The sequence below is a fragment of the Mus caroli genome, unplaced genomic scaffold, assembly GCF_978045245.1.
Source record: "Mus caroli unplaced genomic scaffold, Mus_caroli_1 scaffold_9, whole genome shotgun sequence".
In the NCBI taxonomy this organism is placed as follows: domain Eukaryota; kingdom Metazoa; phylum Chordata; class Mammalia; order Rodentia; family Muridae; genus Mus; species Mus caroli.
Genome location: NW_028227264.1, coordinates 86,176,242 through 86,201,927, shown reverse-complemented (window position 1 = coordinate 86,201,927; position 25,686 = coordinate 86,176,242). Strand labels below are relative to the sequence as shown.

The 25,686-nt window shown below is 44.5% G+C and overlaps 1 protein-coding gene across 2 annotated transcripts in view; it reads right to left on the bottom strand.

The window, feature by feature from the left end:
* Positions 1 to 25,686, bottom strand: part of LOC110303963 (tetratricopeptide repeat protein 41) — a 72,613-nt gene that overhangs the window by 22,652 nt on the left and 24,275 nt on the right. For both annotated transcript variants that reach the window (XM_029482185.2, XM_021175204.2), the window contains exons 6-10: positions 24,526 to 24,961; positions 22,814 to 23,053; positions 19,690 to 19,888; positions 12,145 to 12,323; positions 3,948 to 4,087 (exon numbers count right to left, since the gene is read on the bottom strand). In XM_029482185.2, coding sequence (XP_029338045.1) covers positions 3,948 to 4,087; positions 12,145 to 12,323; positions 19,690 to 19,888; positions 22,814 to 23,053; positions 24,526 to 24,961 — 1,194 coding nt within the window. The remainder of the gene's footprint in view (positions 1 to 3,947; positions 4,088 to 12,144; positions 12,324 to 19,689; positions 19,889 to 22,813; positions 23,054 to 24,525; positions 24,962 to 25,686) is intronic.

Sequence of the window (25,686 nt, the reverse complement as noted above, 5' to 3'; positions counted from 1 at the left end):
TTCCCTTTTTTTTTCTTTAAGATTTATTCATTTATTTAATGAATGTGAGTACACTATAGCTGTCTTCAGACACACTAGAAGAGGGCATTGGATCCTCATTACAGACAGTTGTGAGCAACTATGTGGCTGCTGGGATTTGAACTCAGGACCTCTGGAAGAGATCAATACTCTTAACCACTGAGCCATCTCTCCAGCCCTAGAACACCTTGCATAAGTGCTCACATTCCTAACCTCCCAGGCTTTCCTCCTAATGCTGCCCCTCCCCTTAAGGCACCATACCAAAACTACCATGACCAAAAAGCAAGTTGGGGAGGAAAGAGTTTATTTGGCTCACACTTCTAGAATATAGTCCTTCACTGGAGGAAGTCAGGATAGGAACTCAAGCAGGGCAGGAACCTGGAGGCAGGAGTTGATACAGAGGCCATGGAGGAGTGCTGCTTACTGTCTTGCTTCCCTTGGCTTGCTGTCTTGCTTCCCCTGGCTTGCTCACCCTGCATTCTTTCCCCCCACCCCCTGTTGACTCAGGTGCTTTTATTCTTTTTTTAATTTTATTGTATTTGTAATTCATTTTTTACACTCCATATTCCATTCCCCGATCTTCTCCTCCTACCCTCCAACTGTTCCACATCCCACACCTCCTCCCCACCCTCCTTGTCTCCACATGGATGCCCCCACCCTCCACCCCATCTGACCTCTAAACTCCCTGGGGCCTCCAGTCTCTTGAGGGTTAGGTGCTTCATCTCTGAATGAACCCAGACCCAGAAGTCCTCTACTGCATATGTGTTGGGGGTCTCATATCAGCTGGTGTATGCTGTCTGTTTGGTGGTCCAGTGTTTAAGAGATCTCAGGGTCCAGATTAATTAAGACTGCTGGTCCTCCTACAGGATTGCCCTTCTCCTCAGCTTCTTTCAGCCTTCCCTAATTCAACAACAGGGGTCAGCTACTCCTGTCCATTGGTTGGGTGCAAATATCTGCATCTGACTCTTTCAGCTGCTTGTTGGGTCTTTCCGGGGGCAGTCATGATAGGTTCCTTTTTGTGAGCGTTCCATAGCCTCAGTAATAGTGTCAGGCCTTGGGACCTCCCCTTGACCCGGATCCCACTTTGGGCCTGTCGCTGGACCTTCTTATCCTCAGTCTCCTCTCCATTTCCATCCCTGTAATTCTTTCAGACAGAAACAATTATGGGTCACAGATGTGACTGTGGGATGGTGACCGCATCCCTCACTTGATGTCCTGTCTTCCTGCTGGAGGTGGGTTCTATAAGTGCCCTCTCCCTACTGTTGGGCTGGTGTTTCATCAAAGGTCCCTCCCTGTGAGTCCTGGGAGTCTCTCACCTCCCAGGTCTCTGATGCACTCTGGGGGTCCCCCAACCTCCTATTTCCTGAGGTTTCCTGTTTACATTCTTTCTGCTGGCCCTCAGGGCTTCAGTCCTTTTCCCTCACCCAATACCAGATCAGGTTCTCCCCTCCCCATCCACTTTTCCTCCCAATTCCCTCCCTCTCCACTTATGATTGCTTCTTTCTTCTCTCTCCCAAGTGGGACTGAGGTGTCCTCACTTGGGCACTGCAGCTTGTTGAGCCTTTTGAATTCTGTGGACTGTATATTGTGTATTCTGTATGGGTTGTTTGTTTGTTTGTTTGTTTTTTACTAATATACACTTATTAGTGAGTACATACCATGCATGTCCTTTTGCGACTGAGTTACCTCACTCAGGATGATTCTTATAGAGCCCAGGACTATCAGCCCAGGGAAGGCACCACTCACAATGGGGTGGGTCCTCCCTTTTTGATCACTAATTGGGAAAATGCCCTATAGTTTGATCTCAGGGAGGCATTTCCTCAACTGAGGCTTCTTTCTCTATAGTGACTCTAGCTTATGTCAAGGTGACCACAAAACCAGCCAGTACACCCCTTGTAGGTAACTCTAGTCTATGTCAAGTTGACATAAAACTAACCAAAAAATGGGGGTGGGGGAAGATGAGGACTTTTTTAAAAGAGGCCCTGAGGCTGGAGAGATGGCTCAGCAGTTAAAGAGTACTGGTCCTTTCAGAGGACCCAGGTTCAATTCCCAGCACCCACATGGCAGTTTATAACTGCCTGTAACGCCAGTTCTAGGGGATCTGACACCCTCACACAGACATGCATTCAGGCGAAACACCAATGCACAGTAAGTACATAAAATTAGATAAATCTAAAGAGCCCCCAAAGTGTTCTTTATTCTTCATGACAACACAGCCAGAACATGGTTGTCTATGAACCAGGATGCAGAGCCTCACTAGACATCATCTACATCAGCAGTTTGACCTTGGGCTTCCAGTCCAGGACCATGAAGTAAGTGTCTGTCATTTAATGCACTCAAACTGTGCCTGGCCTAGCAACAAGGAAGGTATTCTAACGAGACACCCGTGCCCCTTTCTCTGGCTATCTGACAACTGAGATTGGTGGTCCTACAGATTTGGAATCCCTCACCCTCAGCCCCCAAGAACCTCATGCTATGGGAGGTAAGAATGAAACCCTGGTGTCAGCCAGAGGGAGAAAGAGTCCTAACACATAATTCTGACCACTTGGTAGGCCAAGTGGATTGGGAAACAACGCCAAGTCAGCGATGGGCAAGGTCACATCTTACCTAGGACTGCTTAGGAATGTCTTGTGCTCTCTCTGTAAACCTAAGCCTCATGTCAGGACCCCAGAGATGAACTTGACATGACTGGACCTCTCAATGTCTCCTCTCCCAGTGGGCGGGCACACTGGAGGGGTCTCCTATCTCTGTCTCTTACTGTTTCTTAGTATTTGTTGTCTCATTAATCAGCACACTGAGGATGAGTAGCTGAACCTAGCGTGTTAGGGGCTGCCAGGGACCACCAGGCTTTGACCCTAAAATCTCTGGAAAATAAAAACAAATACAAACAAACAAAACAATTAAATCAAGCAGTTGGACTAAAACAAGAGAGAAACCTTCACTTCCTGGAAACCTCTCATCATTTCCATGGATACTGCACTTGTCCCAACCTGGGTATTCATCTTCAAACAAATATGGGAATGTGGTCTGCTTCCATCCAGCCACCAGGCAGGACAGTACCTGCTCTGATGGAAGGAACAGCTCCTGAAAAATGGCTGTGCTGCTTGTCATTTTGACTCCTTTGTTTAAAGACTCTTATTTTTATTTATGTTTATGTGAATGTGTCCAAGGGAACATACATGTTATATGTGCAGTTCCCATGGAGGTAAAGAGTGTGTCAGGTCCACTGGAACTAGTGTAATGTAGGTGGTGTGGGCACAATACATGGGTTCTGGGACCCAAACCCACCCTCTGAAAGAGCAGCAAGCACTCTTGACTACTGAGCCATCTCTCCAGTCCCTTCATTTAAAAGACAACTTGATTGCCAGGCCTAATGGCACACACCTTCATTCCCAACACTAGGGAGGCAGAGGCAGACAGATCTCTGAGAAAATACAGTCAAGAAAGAATCAATCTCCAAGTGGTGGTGGAGCTCACCTTTAATCCCAGTACTGGGGAAGGCAGAGGCAGGCAGATTTCTGTGAGTCTGAGGACAGCCTGGTCTACAGAGTGAGTTCAAGGGTAGCCAGGGCTACACAGAGAAACCCTATCTCAAAAACAAATAAACAAATAAAAGAAAAAGTAAAAAGAAAAAAATAATCAAACTTCCTCCTTGTCTTCAGGAAAATGTCAGCTAAATTGCAGGAAATTGTCATTCCATTTTCACCTGCTGTGACACCAATCTGCAGGTGTCAGTCTCTGCTGACTACAGTCTATTTGACAAGTGAGGTATGGGTTAACACTGTAGCTTCCTCTCTGGTGACCCCCTACTTATAAGTGCACTGACCCCCCTACCTGTATAGTAACTTATAAAAGAACAAGGTCAATGGTGTCTGAAAGAACAAAAAAGGAATCAAGTTTGAAGGCCTTAAGTCTTTTTCTCACTTTACCTGTAGTAACAAGTCCTCAGCGCTCAAGAACAGCTTTTCAGCTTCATTGATCTTGCCCATTAGCTTCAGGAAACTTCCAATAAAGAGGATAATTCTGCCTTTATCAGCAGCAGTAATCTCGGACAGGCTGCATTCCAGCACTGGAACAGCAAGAAAAGGAGATCGGCCTGAAGCACCGAGCTGGGAAGGAACAAAGGACCTCCCTCTGCTTAATCCTGCTCTAGGATGCCACAGCTGGAGCTGTGTTTCTCGGTGTGCCCACGGGGTGCGTGCGTGCCCGCCGGTGCGTGCCCGCCGGGTACGGCCCGTTGTATGCATGCATGTGGTGTGTGTATGTGTTGGGGTTGCTTGTTTTATTTGGTTTTGTTTGTGCCTGGTTCTTTGCAGTTTTTGGAGACAATGTCTCACTCTGAAGCCCAGGTCAGCCTTGAACTCACAATCCCCTACCTTTGCCTCCAAAGTGCTAGGATCATAGATGCATACCATCCTATCAGGCTTCAATTTTTTGTTTGTTTGTTTGTTTGTTTGTTTTTGTTTTTGTTTTGAGACAGGGTTTCTCTGTGTAGCCCTGGCTGTCCTGGAACTCACTTTGTAGACCAGGCTGACCTCAAACTCAGAAATCAGCCTGCCTCTGCCTCCCGAGTGCTGGGATTAAAGGCCTGTGCCACCACCACCCGGCCAGGCTTCAATTTCTTGTTCAAGACACCAGCAAATTTTACTACAAATATTGGCAAGTAGTTAAAATGATGCAGTAAAGATCTATAATAGTATTGTATAACCTTGTTGTATAAAAGTTGAAATCTAAAGAGCTAAACAATTATATAGTTCAATCCAAGTATTGTTATAATTTGTGTTTTGGAGTGAGTTTTTTCAGGAAAAAGGGGAAAAATGCTTATATTTCTTATACAATTCTGCCCTCTATTACAACTATCTTGAATTGCTAGATTAAAGAGAAAGAAAATGTTAGAACAAAATAGGAACCCGGCCAGGGACACAGGGATTGTAATCCCTGCTTTTTCAGAAGGCTGAGTTGGGAAGGGTCTAGGGCTAACTTCTTTATCTTGGGCTAGTTTTTGCTTTCTGGAATAGCCACTCTGTATCTGTATCTTAAAAATAATAAACAAAAGCATCTTAGAGACTCTTAACTTAGGAGAATACTAGCTTCCACCAATTCAAGAGCTGAGAACATCAATAAACAGCATCCTGGGCCTATAGAACATCTCCCCTCATCTCACTGTGCCCACCTCTGATGTACCCACCAATGAGTTTTAAAACTTGCCTTGATTTATGTACTAGTTAGGGTTTTACTGCTGTGAACAGACACTATGACCAAGGCAAGTCTTATAAAAAAACAACATTTAATTGGGGCTGGCTTACAGGTTCAGAGGTTCAGTCCATTATCATCAAGGTGGGAGCATGGCAGTATCCAGGCAGGCATGGCACAGGAGGAGCTGAGAGTTCTATGTCTTTATCCAAAGGCTGCTAGTGGAAGACTGACTTCCAGGCAACTAGGGTGAGGATCTTATACCCACACCCACAGTGACACACCCATTCCAACCAGGTCACACCTATTCCAACAAGGCCACACCTTCAGATGGTGCCACTCCCTGGTCCAAGGATATACAAACCATCACATTCCACTCCCTGGTCCCCATAGACTTGTTCAAAAACATGAGTCTATGGGGGCCATACTTAAACATAGCATAATGCAAAATGCACTTAGTGCAACTTTCAAAGTCCTCATAGTCTATAGCAGTTGCAACAATGTTAAAAGTCCAAAGTTCAAGGTCTCTTCTGAGATTCATTCAACTTAATTAACTGTAATCCCCAAAGCAAGGCAGGAAACCAGCTGGGCAAACTCCAAACTCTGCATCTCCATGTCTGATGTCAAAGTGGTCTTCAGATCTCCACTCCTTTTTCATCTTTTTTGACTGCAACAAACTGCTTCCTCCTGGGCTGGTTCCACTCCCTGTTAGCAGCTTTCCTCAGCATGTATCCCATGGCTCTGGCATCTTTAACATCTTTGAGTCTCCAAGGCAATTTCAATGTTACAGCTTCTTCTTTCAGTGTCTGGGATTCCACTTGATCTTTTGGACTCCTCCTAAGGGCTGGCATCACTTCTCCTCTGTAGCACTCTATGCTCAGGTTGATCTACTCCATTACGGCCTCTGTTCTTGGTGATCATCCCATGGTACTGACATCTCCAATACACTGGGGTGTTCCACTCCAACTAGGCTTCACCAATAGCCTCTCATAGGCTCTCTTCAGGGTGCCAAGCCTCAAATCCTTTGCATGACCCCTTCAATCCTGGGCCATCAACTACAGCTGAGGCTTCACCTTCTCCAATGGGCTTCCCTGGCCTCTCACAGTGCTAAGCCTCAGCTTCTCTCCATGATCCCTTCATTCCTTCACAAGCAGTACCACCTGAGTGACTCTTACACATTACCAAGTCCAGCCGCAGCATGAGGTACAACCTTGGGTATCTCTGGAACACAGCTTCTTTGTGCTCCCAGAAAACAATTTCCAGAAGATTTCACCTCAACGATGCTGGTCTCTTCTTAATCACCGCTAATTCCTTAGCTCCAGCTAACCAGCATCAATTTTCCCAGTAGTTCCTTCCATTCTTAATTCTAGAGCCAGAGGCACATGGCTGAAGCTGCCGAGTTCTGCTGCTTACAAGAACTAGAACATGATCCCCTTGTATTATTACATTATCATTATGTTTTCTAAATCCTTCACTGCCTAAGCTTGGCTATCCTGGTTCTTGCTCTGTAGATTGACCTTGAATGTAGAGATCAGCATGCTTGTCTCATGGGATTAAGGGTGTGTACCACCAAGCCTGGATCTAATTAAGCTGGGTAGAATCTTGCCCCAAGGTCCCACTCCCTTAATCTTTATCTCCTAGAACACAAGATTTTGCTCCATTTCACTTCCTGGTACTCCTTTAATACTCAAACCATATATTTTATATTTTTCCTTTCTAAGCTTGCTATACTTGTTCAAACTTTTCTTCATAAGACTTAACCAGAGAACAAAGTCTCTGCTGGGCTTTTTTGAAATTTCTTTTGTCGATGCAATTAATCCAAGTCTCTTCACCTTAGCCTCAGGCAAACTTTTCAGACAAGGGCAAAAAGTAGCCACATTCTTCACCAAAATACCACAAAACCAGTCTTTATGCCACATTCTGAAATTCTTCTCCTTTGAAATCTCTTGAGCCAGGTCAACACAGTTCAAATTACTCCCAGCAACAAAGTCTTCCATATTCCTACTAGGATGACCCATTAAGCCCCATTTAAAGCATTCCACTGCTTTCCAAATCCAAAGTCCCAAAATCCACATTCTTTCAAATAAAAGCATGGTCAGGCCTATCACAGCAATACCCCACTCCTGGTACCAACTTGTACTAGTTAGGGTTTTACTGCTGTGAACAGACACTATGACCAAGGCAAGTCTTATAAAAAAACAACATTTAATTGGGGCTGGCTTACAGGTTCAGAGGTTCAGTCCATTATCATCAAGGTGGGAGCATGGCAGTATCCAGGCAGGCATGGCACAGGAGGAGCTGAGAGTTCTATGTCTTTATCCAAAGGCTGCTAGTGGAAGACTGACTTCCAGGCAACTAGGGTGAGGATCTTATACCCACACCCACAGTGACACACCCATTCCAACCAGGTCACACCTATTCCAACAAGGCCACACCTTCAGATGGTGCCACTCCCTGGTCCAAGGATATACAAACCATCACAATTTATGACTTTGTTCTGTAAAACCATAAGAACTTCATAAAACCATTTTTACATTGGAACATGAAAATTGGGGAAACCTAAATCTGTGTTGCCAATTCCTGGTCACTCAAAACGGCTCCCAAATAAACTCTCTTATTTCCTTTAAGGTGAAAGCTGAAGCCAGGTGGTGGTGGCACACACCTTTAAGTGACTTGGGAACTCTGTGAGTCTGAGGCCAGCATGAACTACACAGAGAGAGTTCCAGGACAGGCTATGAAGAGAAACCCTGTCTCAAAAGACCAAAGGATGAGAGCTGTGGTTTTTATCCTGACATGTCCACCCTTGCTTTTACCAGTCACCTCAGCATTGAAACCATCATGAAACCTGCCTCCCACTGGCTGAATCTTTATGTTCACACACTCGGTGACACACAGAAGAGATGAGAAGATAGTTTTTCTCATTATACTAATACTTTCTGCCATTCTCCACTTTCATCTTCTGAGAGTATTCGATTTCACGGTGTAACAAACTCTACTTCTACACACAAACACACACACACGGCTTTTAAAAGGTGACTTGGGATCATTCCCTAAAGAGTACACATTTCCTTTCTTTAAAAATAAACAAAATCCACAGGGTAGGGGCTGGAGCGATGGCTCAGTGATTAATAGTCTCTTCCGTAAGATTTTAGGGTTGTGGATAAGATAGGAAAGTGAGCTGTAAGATATGCCAGGCTTCATGACAGCCTTGACTGTGGAAAGAGGAAAGAAGAACCCACTGGAGGTGTGACACTGGATGTGGTGAACTTTACAAAGTCAAATCTCAGAACTGGGCCAACTAAGCCTGAGGGATGAGGGAGAGGGGGGTGTCAAATGATACTACAAAGGCCAAGGCTCTGCAGAGAAGCCCCAAGTTCCAGAAGAACAGTGTTTGTTCAGATGGCTTCATCTCAGAGTCCTGCTGATGTTCTCACGTACTTCAAAGGGATACATTAGTACTAAGCTCTTCTGCACACAGAAAGTCCTTACTGAGATGCTAAGTGACTTCCTCTAGCCATCTCCAGTCCCACAGGTCCCTCCATCACCAGGAGTTTTTGTTCCACCTGGGAGAGCTGACCTTTCTCTTGATTGCTCTCAACTTCCTGTGACATACAGAGTGGTCCCTCCTGACCTCCTGTAACACACAGTATCCTTATGAGTATTCCTAGGGGGGTTGCAGACGAATGTCAACATTGTACTGGCTGGTTTTGTGTGTCAACTTGACACAAGCTGGATTTATCACAGAGAAAGGAGCTTCAGTTGAAGAAATGCCTCCATGAGATCGGCTGTAAGGCATTTTCTCAATTAGTGATGGGGGCGGGGGGGGGGGGGTAAGAGGCGGGACGGAGGGCCCCTTGTGGGTGGTGCCATCCCTAGGCTGGTAGTCTTAAGTTTTATAAGAAAGCAAGATGAGCAAGGCAGAGGAAGCAAGTCAGTAAGAAACATCCCTCCATGGCCTCTGCATCAGCTCCTGCTTTCTGCCCTGCTTGAGTTCCTGACTTCCTTTGGTGATGAACAGCAATGTGAAAATGTCAGCAGAATAAACCCTTTCCTTTCCAACTTGCTTTTTGGTCATGATGTTTGTGAAGGAATAGAAACCCTGACTAAGACAAATTGGTACAAACATAGTGAGGTATTTCTGTGACAACCTGACCTGTTTTGGAAAGGACTGTGAAAAAACTTTCAAACTTTGGGCTAGAAGAACGATTCAGTTTTAAGCGCTCTGTGGGATGTTGTGTAGGAGCTTGGAAGATAATGTTGAAAACAGGGAAGACTATGGAAGTCTGGCTTGTGAAATTTCAGAGGGAAGATTAAAGTCTCTTTTCAGGGCCATGTTTTGATTGTGAAGATTCTGTGGTTCTGGTTAGCTGAGGCTGAAGAACAGCTGTGATTAACAAGATACCAGAACCACTAAAGCAAATGTTTGTGTTATTGGGACTATTGATGCTGGTTAGCTAGAGCTAAGAAATAATTGACGATTAAGAAGAGACTAGCATCACTGAGGTGAAATCTTTTGGAAAGTGTTTTCTGAGAGCACAGAGGCTGTGTTCCAGAGGTAGCCAAGGTTGTACCTTGTGCTGTGTGGCTGGACTTCGTAATGTGTAAGAGTTAGCCAGGTGGTACTGGTTTTGAAGGCATGAAGGGGTCATGCAGAGCAGGTGAGGCTCGGCACTGTGAGAGGCCATGGAAGGCCATTGGTGAAGGTGCAGCCTCAGTTGCAATTGAAGGCCCAGGACTGAAGGGGTCATGCAAAGGAGTTGAGGCTTGGCACCATGAAGAGAGCCTATGAGAGGCTATTAGTGAAGCCTATTTACAGCAGAAGATAGCAGTGTTTTAGAGGTGCCAGTACCATGAGATGATCACCAAGAACAGTAGCAGCAGTGGTGTACAGGCAGCTGGAGCCTAGAAGAAAAGGTGTGTGCTACAAAGGGCAGGGCTGGAGAAGTGACCCAAGCCCTTGGTGGAGCCTAGAAGATCGTGAGACTTTCCCAGACATTGGACAATTGGAGTTTGATTTTTGCTTTTGAGTGTGACTGTGCTCTAATGTTTTTCTCTCTTGAAGGAAGAAAGTATTTTAGTGGGGCCCACAGTTAAGAGATTTTGAATTTTTAAAAGACTTTGAATTTTAAAAGATATTGGATATTTTAAAAGGATTGAACTTTTAATATGTAAAGACTGTGTGTACTTTTAAAGTTATTTAGATCTTGGGGATAAATAAGATAATAAGGGTTGAGGCTTAATAGCTATGTGTTTGTGTGTCAAGTTGACAAGGGGTCAATTGTACTGGCTGGCTTTGTGTGTCAACTTGACACAGCTGGAGTTATCACAGAGAAAGGAGCTTCAGTTGAGGAAATGCCTCCATGAGATCCAGCTGTAAGGCATTTCTCAATGATCAAGTGGGGAGGGCCCCTTGTGGGTGGTGCCATCCCTGGGCTGGCAGTCTTGGGTTCTATAAGAAAGCAAGCTGAGTAAGCCAGGGGAAACAAGCCAGTAAGAAACACCTTTCCATGGCCTCTGCATCAGCTCCTGCTTCCTGCCCTGCTTGAGTTCCAGTCCTGGCTTCCTTTGGTGATGAACAGCAATGTGGAAAGTGTAAGCCGAATAAACCCTTTCCTCCCCAACTTGCTTCGTGGTCATGATGTCTGTGCAGGGATAGAAACCCTGACTAAGACCAACACTAAAGGAATATGTGCACAATAATAAATCGGCAAAGGCTAGATGTCCAAGGCCTCCTGCAGGAATGGTAAAGTATCAAGTCCATTTCTAACTATCTGGGATACAGACCCTGGAGATCTTGCCCCTCCAGAGACTCAGCTTCCTTCATTTCAATCAGACTTGACTAGTACACTTGTGGTTTCCAAAATGAGGCATCTGTGAAGTCCCTGACCTTCTGGCACTTAATACACCCTCAGCAACGGGAGTCTGAAGTAACTGGGCTGAAATTTTGAGTAACGTCCACCTGACTATGCAACAAGTTCATGGTCAGCCTGTCCCACAAAAAGAGGAAGAACAAAAGGGATCAGGATCTGTCACTAGGGTTTCCAGCTGGCAGGCAGGGACTCCATCTGCCCTGCTCAGCACTGTGTTGCTGAGTTCGTGGTCAGGGAGGTGCTTGGTTAACCTACTGTAAGAATGAAGAATATTATCACTCTGTTTAATAAGCAGGAAATAGAGGATGGGGTGGGGGGTGAGCAGGCAAAGGGCCTACTTATGGGATACAGGGAAAAAAAATTACTGTCCAAAGAGTTATCCAAGCCCAAGAATGAGCCAGACCATCAAAGAACAGTCCTCTGCTTAGCCTGAGACCACTTTCAACAGCACTGTCCGGCCTGGGTCCTGAAAGGAGGAAACACAGCCAACTGCAGAGGGAACAGAGCCACAGTTGGGTTTAATGTACTTAATCTGAAGCATCAAAGGTGTGACTATAACATCTGAGATTCTGAGACGCTCTGTGTGGCTGTGAAAGGAGTCTGAGAGACTGGCCCAGCATTTCAGCACCATGAAGAGGCAGGAATATAGGCTGATCTTGGCCTAGCGCTAGCCCTCCAGGAGAGCCATTTCCAACCACCTCTGTGTCTGAACTAATATCTTGTGAGTAACAGATTAAAAATTTTCACCATCTATTAACTTAGCAGAGCACTGGCTTCCACCAATCTTAAAGCAAAGACTCATTAGATAGCATCTTAGGCCTACAAAAAAAGCTCCCTGTGCCTGGCTCTCTGATGTATTTTAAACTTGCCTTGATTTATGGCTTTCATTGTTCTGTAAAACTATAAAAACTTTGTAAAACCGTTTCCATGCTAGAACATGAAATTTGGGATAACCTCAATCTGTGTTCCCTGGGCCATGGTCACTCAAAATGGCTCCAGAAAAGACCATCTCTTATTCTTTTTAAGATGAGGGCGTGGGTTGGAGGCACAGTTGCTGTCCTACCTGAGAGTGTGGTTCGCTTCTTGACTTTCTGGAATTGTTCCGCTTCTATCTTGGCAACAGAGAGCAGAAAGGCCTCAGACACGTCATTGCCGGCTTCCAGCAGCACATCCCAGTAGTGGACAAGGTGCAGCCTGGTCCACAAACTTGGGTTTTGGATTTTTGATATGAAATCTGTGATGCTTGTGACACACATGATCATGTAAGTTACTCATGGCTGAAGGAAGTTACTCGTCTACTTCCCACATTACACTGGCTTAGCCAGAACCTTTTGATTTTCCAAGCAGGATTCCATATATTCTAGACCAAGGGACCTTGAACTTCTACTCTTCCTGCCTCGGTCTCCCAAATGCTGAGATTACATATATGTGTCACCATGCCCAGTTTAAGTGATCAAACTCAGGGCTTTGTGTATGACAAGAGTCTTAGCTAGGCAAGCATTCTACCCCATGACATGAGCTATATATAACCCATGATACATAAACCTCTCCCCCCCCCCTCTCTCGGTGTCTGTTTGTCTGTCTGTTCATCTGTCCCACAGAATTTAATCAAGGTTGTTTACATAAGCACAAGTAACAAGTATTTATCAGCGACTACACCACTTAAAACAAACGACACCCCCTCCCCTAGCCACCATGAACTCCTAACAGAGCCTGGGCGGGGGGGGGGGGCACACGACCTAAGGGATCCCTCCCCTATCCATGGGATGTTGATGGCCCAGTCTGCACATAACCACAGATGTGGTGAGTGTGTAAGAGCATCACTACATCATGCCCCAAAAGATGTGCTCTGCCTCCCTATGTCCCCACCCTTGGCTCTTACATTCCTTCTGCCCTCTCTTCCATAACATTCCCAGAGCCTTTGAAGACAGCCAGTCCTATAAACGTCTTAAAGCTTTGGTTGTCACCAGATATATATGAGCCCTTCACTCTTCCATAATTTGAGCCAGTGCTCCTCCACCTATTCAGAATAGCCCTCCTCTGGGTACCAGTGTTCCCCCACCTATTCAGAATAGCCCTCCTATGGGCAGGCTCCTTGGCTCTACCTCCCAGCTAACTCTTGGGCTTGCAGTTTCACATGAAGCATGGTCCCCAGTTCCAGTAACTATCAAGCTCCCCATTCCCAGACCCTTCCCCTCAAGATATGGAAAGCACAGAAGAGCTTATAGGGTTGTGTCTTAGTTCAGGACTTTGACAGTGGCAGAGGCGGGGTGAGACCTCAGTAAACTTGCTGAGTTAATGCATAAGGGCAAAAGAAGGAAGCAGGGAAAAGAAGGGGGAGCAAGAGAAGAGTGAACCAGGAAAAGCAGGTCAGAAGCGGCTAGCACCAGTATGGCCTGTTTTGTATCCCTTTCAGTTCTGGCCTTTGCCCTCTTGTCTTCCCAATGCCTGAAGGAGTGCATATGGTGTGAAAGAGGAGACTACTGTAGTGCCTGACAGATCAAACAGAGCATCTTGGGGGAGCCACCCACTATGAAAGTGGATTCCAGTCAGAGGGACCCACCTAGACCATCAGGACACAGGAGCCGAGGAGTGGCCTGGAACAGGAGCCTTCCAGTTTTGATGAGCGCCTGGAGCTGATTCTGTGCAACGGAGGGAGCTACATATACAAATACCACCAGGGGAGAGCTGGTCTCCCAGGAGAGTTGACACACCTGTGAGCACAGGTAACACCACCATTTCTGTTCAAATTCCTGGTCCAAGAGGGACCCTCCCAGAGCCATCAGGATACAGGAAACAAGGAACAGCTGGGGACAGGATCCTTCTGGTTTCTGACTTCACCCCAGAGTTGATTTTTACCACAGCTCTTCATACTCAAATTCCTCCAGGAGAGAACTGGTCTCCCAGGAGTACTGACACAGAGGCTTGCAGGAGGAACAAGTCACAGTCAGAGACAGCAAGACCAGCTAACACCAGAGATAACCAGATGGCAAAAGGCAAGGGCAAGAACATAAGCAACAGAAACCAAGGCTACTTGGCATCATCAGAACCCAGTTCTCCCACACAGCAAGCCCTGGATACCCCAATACACCAGAAAAGCAAGACTCTGATGTAAAAATCACTTCTCATGATGGTGATAGAGGACATAAATAACTCCCTTAAAGAAATACAAGAGAACACAGGTAAGTAGGTAGAATCACTTAAAGAGAAAACACAAAAATCACTGAAACAATTACAGGAAAACACAATCAAACAGATGAAGGAATTGAACAAAATCATTCAGGATCTAAAAATGGAAATAGTAACAATAAAGAAATCACAAAGGAAGACAACCCTGGAGACAGAAAGCCTAGAAAAGAGATCTGGAGTCACAAATGCAAGCATCACAAATAGAATACAAGAGATAGAAGAGAAAAATATCAGGTGCAGAAGATATCACAGAAAACATTGACACAACAGTCAAAGAAAATGCAAAATGCAAAAAGTTCCTAATCCAAAGCATCCAGGAAATCCAGAACACACCAAACCTAAGGATAATAGGTATAGAAGAGAGTGAAGATTCCCAAATTAAAGGGCCAGTAAATATCTTCAACAAAATTATAGAAGAAAACTTCCCTAACCTAAAGAAAGAGATGCCCACGAACATACAAGAAGCCGACATAACTCCAAATAGACTGGATCAGAAAAGAAATTCCTCCTGTCACATAATAATCAAAACACCAAATGCACAAAACAAAGAAAATATTAAAATTAGTAAGGGAAAAAGGTCAAGTAATATATAAAGGCAGACTTACCAGAATTACACCAGAATTCTCCCCAGAGACTTTGAAAGCCAGAAGATCCTGGGCAGATCTCATACAGACCCTCAGAGAACCCAAATGCCAGCCTAGGCTACTATACCCAGCAAAACTCTCAATTACCACAGATGGAGAAACCAAGTTATTCCAAGACAAAACCAAATTTACACAATATCTTTCTACAAATCCAGCCCTACAGAGGATAATAGATGGAAAATGCCAACACGACGAGTGAAATTACACCCTAGAAAAAGCAAGCAAGTAATCTTTTTTCAACAAACCCAAAAGAAGATAGCCACATAAACATATAAATAATATCAAAAGTAACAGGAAGCAAAACCAGTATTCCTTAACATCTCTTAATGTCAATGGACTCAATTTCTCAATGAAAAGACACAAACTAACTGACTGGATACATAAACAGGACCCAGCATTTTGCTGTATACTGGAAATGCACCTCAGTGTCAAAGACAGACACTATCTCTGAGTAAAGGGTTGGAAAACAATTTACCAAATAAATGGTCCCAAGAAACAAGCTGGAATAGCCATTCTAATATCAGGAAAAAATCGACTTTCAACCAAAAGTTGTCAAAAAAGATGAGGAAGAACACTTCATACTCACCAAAGGTAAAATCTACCAGGAAGAACTCTCAATTCTGAACACCTATGCTCCAGATGCAAGGGCACCCACATTCATAAAAGAAACTTTACTAAAGCTCAAAGCACACATTGTACCTCACACAATAACAGTGGGAGACTTCAATACCCTACTCTCATCAATGGGCAGATCATGCACACATAAACTAAACAGAGACACAGTGACACTAACAGAAGTTATGGACCAAATGGAGTTAACAGATATCTATAGAACAGTTCATCCTAAATCAAAAGAATATACCTTCTTCTCAGACCTCATGATACCTTCTCCAAAACTGACCATATAATCGGTCACAAATCAGACCTCAAGAGATATAAGAAGATTGAAATAATCCCATGTCTCCTATCAGATCACTAAGGACTAAGGTTTGTCTCCAATAGCAACAAAAACAACAGAAAGCCCACATACACAAGGAAGCTGAACAACACTCTATTCAATGATAAATTGGTCAAGGGAGAAATAAAGAAACTAAAGACTTTGTAGAATTCAATGAAAATGAAGGTACAACATACCCAAACTTATGGGGCACAATGAAAGCAGAGCTAAGAGGAAAATTCATAGCTCTGAATGCCTTCAAAAAAAAAAAAACCCAAAACAAAACTGGAGAGAGCATACACTAGTAACTTAACAGCACACCTGAAAGCTCTAGAACAAAAGGAAGCAAATACACTTAAGAGGAGTAGACCACAGGAAACAATCAAACTGGGGGCTGAAATCAACCAAGTGGAAACAAAAAGAATGATACAAAGAATCAACAAAACCAGGAGCTGGTTCTTTGAGAAAATCAACTAGATAGATAAACCCTTAGCCAGACTAACCAAAGGGCACAGAGATAGCATCCAATTTAACAAAATCAGAAATGAAAATGGAGACATAACAACAGAAACTGAGGAAATTTTTAAAAAAATTATCAGATCCTACTACAAAAGCCTATACTCAACACAACTGGAAAATCTGGATGAAATGGACAATTTTCTAGACAGATACCAAATACCAAAGTTAAATCAGTATCAGATAAGCCATCTAAACAGTCCCAACCCCCTAAAGAAATAAAAGCAGTCATTAAAAGTCTCCCAAGAAAAAAACAAACAAACAAACAAACAAAAAAAAAACAACCAGGACCAGACAAATTTAGCACAGAATTTTATCAGACCTTCAAAGACCTAATACCAATACTCTTCAAACTACTCCACAAAATAGAAACAGAAGGAACACTACCCAATTCATTCTATGACGTCACAGTTACGCTGATACCAAAACCTCACAAAGAAACAACAAAGAAAGAGAACTTCAGACCAAATTCCCTTATGAATATCGATGGAAAAATACTCAACAAAATTCTTGCAAACCATATCCAAACGATCATTCACCACAATTGAGTAGGCTTCATCCCAGGGATGCAGGGGATGGTTCAATATACAAAAATCCATCAGCGTAATCCACTATATAAACAAACTCAAAGGCAAAAACCAAATGATCATCTCATTAGATGCTGAAAATGCATTTGACAAAATTCCACACCCGTTTATGATAAAAGTCTTGGAAAGGAATTCAAGGCTCATACCTAAACATAGTAAAGGCAATATACAGCAAACCAGTAGCCAACATCAAACTAAATGGAGAGAAACTTGAAGCAATCCGACTAAAATCAGGGACTAGACAAGGCTGTCCTCTCTCTCCCTATCTATTCAGTATAGTACTTGAAGTTCTAGCTAGAGCAGTTAGGCAACAAAAGGAGGTCAAAAGGATACAAATTGGAAAGGAAGGAGTCAAAATATCACTATTTGCAGATGATATACTTAAGTGACCTCAAAAACTCCACCAGAGAACTCCTACAGCTGATAAACAACTTCAGCAAAGTGGCTAGATATAAAATTAACTCAAACAAATCAGTAGCCTTCATACACTCAAAGGATAAACAGGCTGAGAAAGAAATTTGGGAAACAACACCCTTCACAATAGCCACAAACAATATAAAGTATCTTGGTTTGACTTTAGCTAAACAAGTGAAAGATCTATCCGACAAGAATGTCAAGTCTCTGAAGAAAGAAATCAAGGCCTCAGAAGATGGAAAGATCTCCCATGCTCATAGATTGGCAAGATTAATATAGTAAAAATGGCCATCTTTCTGAAAGCAATCTACAGATTCAATGCAATCCCCATCAAAATTCCAACTCAATTCTTCATAGAGTTAGAAAGAGCAATTCTCAGATTCATTTGGAATAACAAAAAACCCAGGATAGGGAAAACTATTCTCAACAATAAAAGAACTGGGGGAATCAGCATCCCTGACCTCAAGCTGTACTACAGAGCAATAGTGATAGAAACTGCATGGTATTGATACAGTGACAGTCAGGTAGATCAATGGAATAGAATTGAAGACAAATGCACTCACACAACTATGGTCACTTGATCTTTGACAAAGGAGCTAAAACCATCCAGTGGAAATAAGACAGCATTTCCAGCAAATGGTGCTGGCTCAACTGGCAGTCAACATGTAGAAGAATGCAAATTGATCCATTCTTGTCTCCCTGTACAAAGCTCAAGTCCAAGTGGATCAAGGACCTCCACATAAAACCAGATACACTGAATCTAATAGAAGAGAAAGTGGGGAAAAGTCTGGAACACATGGGCAGATGGGAAAAGTTCTGAACAGAACTCCAATGGTTTATGCTTTAAGATCAAGAATTGACAAGTGGGAACTCATAAAATTGCAAAGCTTCTGTAAGACAAAGGACATTGTCAATATGACAAAATGGCAACCAACACACTGGGAAAAGATCTTTACCAATCCTACATCTGATAGAGAGCTAATACCCAATATATACAAAGAACTCAAGAAGTTAGACTCCAGAGAACCAAATAACCTTATTAAAATATGGGGAACAGGACTAAACAGAGAATTCTCAATGAGGAAACTCAAGGGGCTGAGAAACACCTAAAGAAATGTTCAACATCCTTAATCATCAGGAAAATGCAAATCAAAACAACCCTGAGATTTTTACCTCACATCAGCCAGAATGGTTAAGATAAAAAACTCAGGTGACAGCAGATACTGTCGAGGATGTGGAGAAAGAGGAACACTCCTCCATTGTTGGTGGGATTGCAAGCTGGTACAACCACTCTGGAAATCAGTCTGGCGGTTCCTCAGAAAAGTGGACATAGTACTACCTGAGGACCCAGCTATGCCACTCCTGGGCATATACCCAAAAGATTCTCCAATATATAACAAAAACACATGCTCCACTATGTTCATAGAAGCCTTATTTATAATATGCAGAAGCTGGAAAGAACCCAGATGTCCTTCAACACAGGAATGGATACAGAAAATGTGGTACATGTACACAATGGAGTACTCAGCTATTAAAAACAATGAATTCATGAAATTCTTAGGCAAATGGATAGACCTAGAAAATATCATCCTGAGTGAGGTAAACCAATCACAAAAGAACACACATGGTATGCATTCACTGATAAGTGGATATTAGCCTCAAACCTCCAAATACTCAAGATACAATTCACAGACCACATAAAGGTCAAGAAGAAGGAAGACCAAAGGGTGGTTCTTCAGTCCTTCTTAGAAAGGGGAACAAAATACTCATGGGAACAAATATGGAGACAAAGTGTAGAGCAGAGACTGAAGGAAAGACCATCCAGAAACTGTCCCACTTGGGGATTAAGTGGCTTGGCTCCCAGGGATTAAGCCACCAAAGAATACACATGGCTCCAGCTGCATATGTAGCAGAGAATGGCTTTGTCAGGCATCAATGGGAGGAGAGGCCCTTGGTCCTATGAAGGCTTGATAGATGCCTCAGTGTAGGGGTACTGAGGGTGGGGAAGTGGGAGTGGGTGGGTGGGTGGAGGAACACCCTCCTAGAAGCAGGGGGAGGGGAGATGAAATGGAGGTTTCCGGGATGGGTGGAAAACCGGGTAAGAGGATAACACTTGAAATGTAAATAAATTTTTAAATTAAATTAATTTTAAAAAAAGAAGACAACAAGAAAAGAAAAGAAAAGAAAAGAAGAGAAGAGAAAAGAAAGTGGATTCCACACTAAGTTTCCACACACGCATAAATGAGCATGCTACTCAGAGAAGCCTTGTTGCTAATGTGACATCAAGGTTCCATAGAAAGCTAGCAGATAGCAGGACTCACCTGGGGTTCGTGATGAAGTTACATAGGCCTTCCCAATACCCGCTCATCTTCATGTGCCAGGGCAGCTCCTGATACACCCTCCAGAAGATGGTTTGCCGCTGGAAGTACCTCATCAAGACCTGGTGGAAATGTGCCTTCTTGTGATTCATGCTGTTCTGGGCCACATTAGGATTGCTCTCTCTCACCGGAGTGCTTACACCTGTTTCAAAACCAATTACAGCCTCACAGTTCTGGCTTCTTTCCCGTATGAGAATACAACCACAAAATATAGCAACTCTGTTGCTATGATTGGGGAAGAAAACACAATCCCAACACTCTGTATCTTTGGAAAGATCTTGGTATCTTTGAAAGTGGCTGGTACAGGGCTGGGGGAGTGGCCCAGTGGGAAAGTTCCAGCGGAACAAAGCTGAGGCCTGGAGTTGATTCCCCAGCATCCGCACAAACAGCAGGCAGCTGAGGTGGCTCAGCTGGAATCACAGCAACCTCTGGCCTCTGCACACATGTATACACACCCATGCATGCACACCTGCACACACCCATGCAAACATACAGTCACAAATGCACATATACATGACCAAAAAAAGTATCTTATGCAACATTCTGTTTTCCTCCAGAAAGTATTTATAGTTATGATTAGGGGTAAGTGTATGGACATTTCATACTGAGTTTTCCTCCCCAACTCCCACAAAGAAACACTTTGGACTGCTTTCCTACTTTCTTGGGGTGTTTGTTTGTTTGTTTGTTTGAAGACTCAAATGGGAGGGCTGGAGAGATGGCTCAGCAGTTAAGAGCACTGACTGATCTTCCAGAGGTCCTGAGTTCAACTCCCAGCAACCACATGGTGGCTCACAACCATCTGTAATGGAACCCGATGCACTCTCTCTTCTGGTGTGTCTGAGGACAGCTCCAGTGTGCTCACATACATAAAATAAATTTTTAAAAAAAGAAAGAAAAGAGAATACACGCGCACACACACAATCGTACACTTAGAAAAATAATCAAATTGGAGGGCGGCAGCATAGAAGGAATAGGAAGGTGGTTAGAAATAAAAAATATTATTTATTCTTATTTTATGTGCATGGTGTTTTGGCTGCATAGATGTCTGTATACCACATGTGTGCAGAGTCCATGGAGGTCAGAAAGGGACATCAGGTCTCCTGGAACTGAAGTCACAACAGCCAGTGGCTGCTGGGAGTCAAAGCCAGGTCCTTTTGGAAGAGCAGCCACGGCTCTTAACCACTAAGACATCTCTCAAGCCCCACTTCTCCATTTTGAGTACACACCATGGCTGTTGCCTGAACAAGCACTCGCTCCCATGTGAGCTGAGCGTTTTGGAGACCCGATTCTTCTTCCTGACCTCCTAAGGGCCCAGTGGTTACTCAGCAAGCAAATGGGAACGTGGAGCTAAAGCTAAATTATTTCATGTTCGTCCCCAAAACAGGGTGGTTCTGACAGACTGTGCCACTCAGAAACAAGCCTCTTAAAAGCCCAGAGCTGCTGACTGATATCTATCCTTGAAAATCAAAACTTTTTACTTTTTTTCCCCCCTTGGCACTCTTGCAAGATGAATGGAGTGCACACTAGATGGCACACCGAGCCCAGGTTATCATAAAAACTGTAACCAAGGAGAACCCACTGCTCAGCCTTCTGCATTTGCGCTGAAATCATTTCCAAGTCACCCGCACATCTGGAGAGAGTTTGTCCTACTTAGGCAAAGGTGTGCCCATATGCTCTGGTGGCAAAGCAATGCATATGAGACCCATGGGGGAAAAAAATGACAACTCCCCTCCCTCGCTGTATGGCAAAGGCATTTTTGTGGGTGTTACACTGAGAAAGTAAGGTAAGAAGTGAAAGAAAAACAAATGGGGTAAATAACATGCCGAGTCCCAAACTTGGAAGCGTTAAACACAAAGGCTAAAATCACCAACATCTGAGGCTGGTCTGGTGGGTATCTCACTGATAGAGCATGTGTATACTGAGCACACACGGCCCTGGAGTCAATGCCCAGCACTCATGGAAGAGGAGGGGGCTGCGGGATGTTGTAGATAACACCACATTCCATTTTGTCATTTTACAGAATAACTTCATGAGGAAGACAGGACTATGAATCCTCATATGTCAAGCGAAGCTACTTAAAGCCAGACAGATTGGGTAACTGCTCTCCTCCAGCTACGTATGAGATGCAGGGAGAGGTCTGACCCCAGCATCATCTGTGCAAACAAAGTGCAGCATAGACTTAGCCTCGACAGACTTAGCCTTCAACCTTGGTGCACTACTATGACTCATGGGAGGTTAGAATACATTCGACTGGCAGCTGCAAATCTCAGTGGCTTAAGAGAACAAGGGTTCATTATGCCTGTCTGTGGACTGGGGGCCTGAAACGCTAGTCCAGGTCAGGAACTGCCAGAGGAAAATCATCTTGAATGTTGCATGGCCATTCAGTCATATGTTCCCAAACAGGTATTAGAGAACTGTCATTCAAATGGCTGCCATGGCGATCATCAGGACAACCCAGGAGAGTCTGCATTTGCATGAGCTCCCATCACTCTCAGTGTAAATATCATCACTATTCTTATTTTGAAAGTGAGAAATGGAGTTCTGAAAAGAGTTAAACACTCTGCATATGATCTTACCAGTTCTGTGAGATCCCAAACTAATTGCTTGTAATTAAAATGAGATCGTTTTTTAGAAGATGCTATGGTGAGCTAGGTGGTGGTGGTAGTGGCAGCAACAGTGGATCACACCCTCTGATTCCAGCCCTTGGGAGGCAGAGGCAGGCAGATCTCTGAGTTTGAGGCCAGACTGGTTTATAGAGCAAGTTCCAGACCTTGTGAAAAAAAAAAAAAAAAAAGAGGAGGAGGAGGAGGAAGAGGAGGAGGAGGAGGAGGAAGAGCAGAAGCAGCAGCAGCTGCTGCTGCCATGGTAACTTTCTGGAAGGAAAACTCAAGTCCACTCCATGAAGGAATAACCCCTGGGGTGCTCAGCCCTCCTTGAGACTCAGGTCTCCTTTAACGTGGGCAACAGCTGTCCTGCATGTCTGCTCATTTCTGCTAGAGAAACCCTGTGAATGTGGCTCTCCTCCTCCCTTGACCCCTAAAGCATTTTCACAGAGTCAGCTTCTCACCCAGCAGCTTGTGCTCCACCGCATTCCTTAGGGACTGGTGCTGGAAGTAGAGGAGACCGTTGGGCTTCTCCTGGATCCAGGTTTTGGTGGCTTGGCGGAAGGCTGCCCAGTGCACCGCTGTCACTTTGTGGTGGTCCCTGTAGCCCATCGTGTCCAAAAGCTGGAGCAGTTCATCCTCAGCCAGCCCGCAGTGAGAGATGCAGAGCAAACACAGCACGTCCACTACCCAGCCACTCGGCCCTAGGCAGCCACGGAGCGGGTGGGGTGGGAAGACAGAATGCAAGAGAGCGAGTCAGCGGAAGTAGGGGATCCACTGCACCAGGAAACACCCTCCCTCCTCCAACCAGTTAAGTACTGTAATGGCCAAAGGAAGGAGTGCAGGCAGGTTGAATAACTTACCCAAAGTCACTCAGAACAAAGTGCTGAGAGGGGATCTGAATTCAGTCTGCCTTCAGAACCCAAGGTGTCACCCACCATTGACGGTCATATCTAACACCGGGGACAAATGGGCAGGCTTCCTGGTCTCCACGCTAAGCAATCTGCCCAGTGCAGGTTGCTAGGTCAGGAGCTTCTCTTGGAGAAGGGCCACACACTCCAACACCATCCAAGGGCCCTTAAGCTTCTGTCCTATCACTGGCTTTTAAGATCTGCCAGCTGGAGAGATCCTTCTGATCCCAGTGAAGACAGGCATCATGGTCCCCTGCCACTCGTGAACTGAAGTGATCCACACTACCTACAGCCTCCAATTAAAGGCACATCTGAAGCCAAGGTGATGAAGCTTCCCCTAAACGGGACTGAACTCTATCCAGCTCTTCCTAGCCCTGTGGCTTTGGAGCTCACTAGACCCATCAGGACTGCGGGCCAGTGCTGGAGAAGCAGCCGCCATTGCGGGAAGGAGCCAAGGGCTTTCCTGTGCAGTCCTGGGGGTGTAGTTAGATAGAATGGATCAATGGCCTTTGCAACTCTTCTAGGGGACCTCACTTCCATCTTAAAATCCACTTTCCTGATAGAAATGCAAACGGTAGAGCAGAAAACTGTGAGGGACAATGTAGTACCACAGTAATCAATGTATCCTGTATTCTTCCACCTCTCCAACTGCATTCCAATCTAGGTTTCCATGTTCTGAAAGGAGACTGAGATGCAGTAGAGACAAAACGAGGAAAGCAAGATTCAAATCAGATATCAGAGGCCCACTGCACAGACAGTGGCTGGAGAGAATAAAAGCTTTCAAAAGCCTGCGTCTTGACTATCTTAAACACACTGTAGAATAAATTGTTCACCACAAACAACAGACTCATAAGATGAGCTAACGATGTTGCTTGTTTGTTTGTTTGTTTTACCCCAACTAGGAAGGAAAGAGCTGTTACCGAACTGAGAAAGGTCTAGGAGAAAGTCGAAGAGGAAATCAGGCATCCAGGTGCCAGAAGAGCCAAGGTATATAGCACACCCTTTTAGTCCCAGAACTCGGGAGGTAAAAGCAGATGGAGCTGTGTGAGTTTGAGTCCAGCTTACATAAGCAAGTTCTAGCCAGAACTACATAGAGAGACCCTGTCTCAGAAACAAAACAAGGTTGTCCTTGGTGAGGATGAGGGACTGTACCAGCAGGGGGCAGCAGAGACAGACAACCGAGAAACTGGGACAAACAAGTCTCTTGGAGCCATAAAGGAGGCACTTTTAGGACAGAGGTCCATCTGAAATCAGCTATGACACACCTGAAATCACGGTGTCTAGAGTTGTGTCTTTAGGCTTCAAAGTCCAGCTATAATCTTCAACCCAGCGCTTCAGAATCAACTCCCAGAGCTCCTGCACAGAGGCGACCTCCAAGTACTCCCGGAGACACTGGAACTCATTGCGGTAGATTTTGCACTCCTGCAGCTCGCTGGCGATGATTGCGAGCTTCAGAGAGCTCAGGTTTGGTTTCTTCCTCAAAATGGGCTTGCTCTGCCCAAAGCGTTCTTGGTCGGCAGGGGAAAGGTGCTGTCTGAAGATGTTGAACTTGGTGTCTTCGTCCCCGATGCTGTTGAGTTCCACGATCTTCACGTCAGGGCGGGCACACAGCAACTTGCAGGACAGACTGGAGGAGACGCTGCTCAGAATGAATTTACAGTGCGGAGGCAGGGAGCGTGGCAGCCAGGAGAAATCTTTCGCCTATTGGAGACATTGGAAAACTTCAAAAACCTTAAAATTATGTTCAGAGCGATTGCATGTGAGTACAGTGAGGGTAACTTGGACAGAGAACCATTTGGTAGTAAAAAAAAAAAATACAAATTCACACAGAATGGAGCCACATTTGACAGATTCATCTGTGATGAATCTAATAGTGCAAATCTGGACTCTCTTCTGAAGAATAATCTACAGCAATAATCAGGAAAAAAAGCATCTAATAAAGGCAATTTGGACCTCTTAATAAAATAAGAAGACCTTGTGTTACATAGCAAAGAATTGTTACTTTTGCAGGAAAACTGTCATGATATACCTAATATGATACTTTCTTGATTGTTTAAATTTGTATTACATTTCCATTTATTTATTTTGTGTGCACCTGTGTATGTGCAGGCAGGTGCCATGGGATAACTTTTGGGAATTGGTTCTTTACTATGATGTGGACCCCAGGTATTGAACTTGGGGTTGTCAGCCATGGCAGTAAGCACCCTTACCCACTGAGCCATCTCACTGGCCCTCTAGGTCTGGATTCCGATTCTGCCATTTAATTAGACAACACTTGGATAACCTAACATCTCTCTGTCCTCTCTCCAACCAGGGGCACTGAGTAGTCTCTTTCGGAGTGGCTGTGAACACGCTAGACCTTTGGTCCTGAGCCAAAAAGAACACGCTGATACATTTAAAGCTCCTAGCACGATGCCAGCCCCATA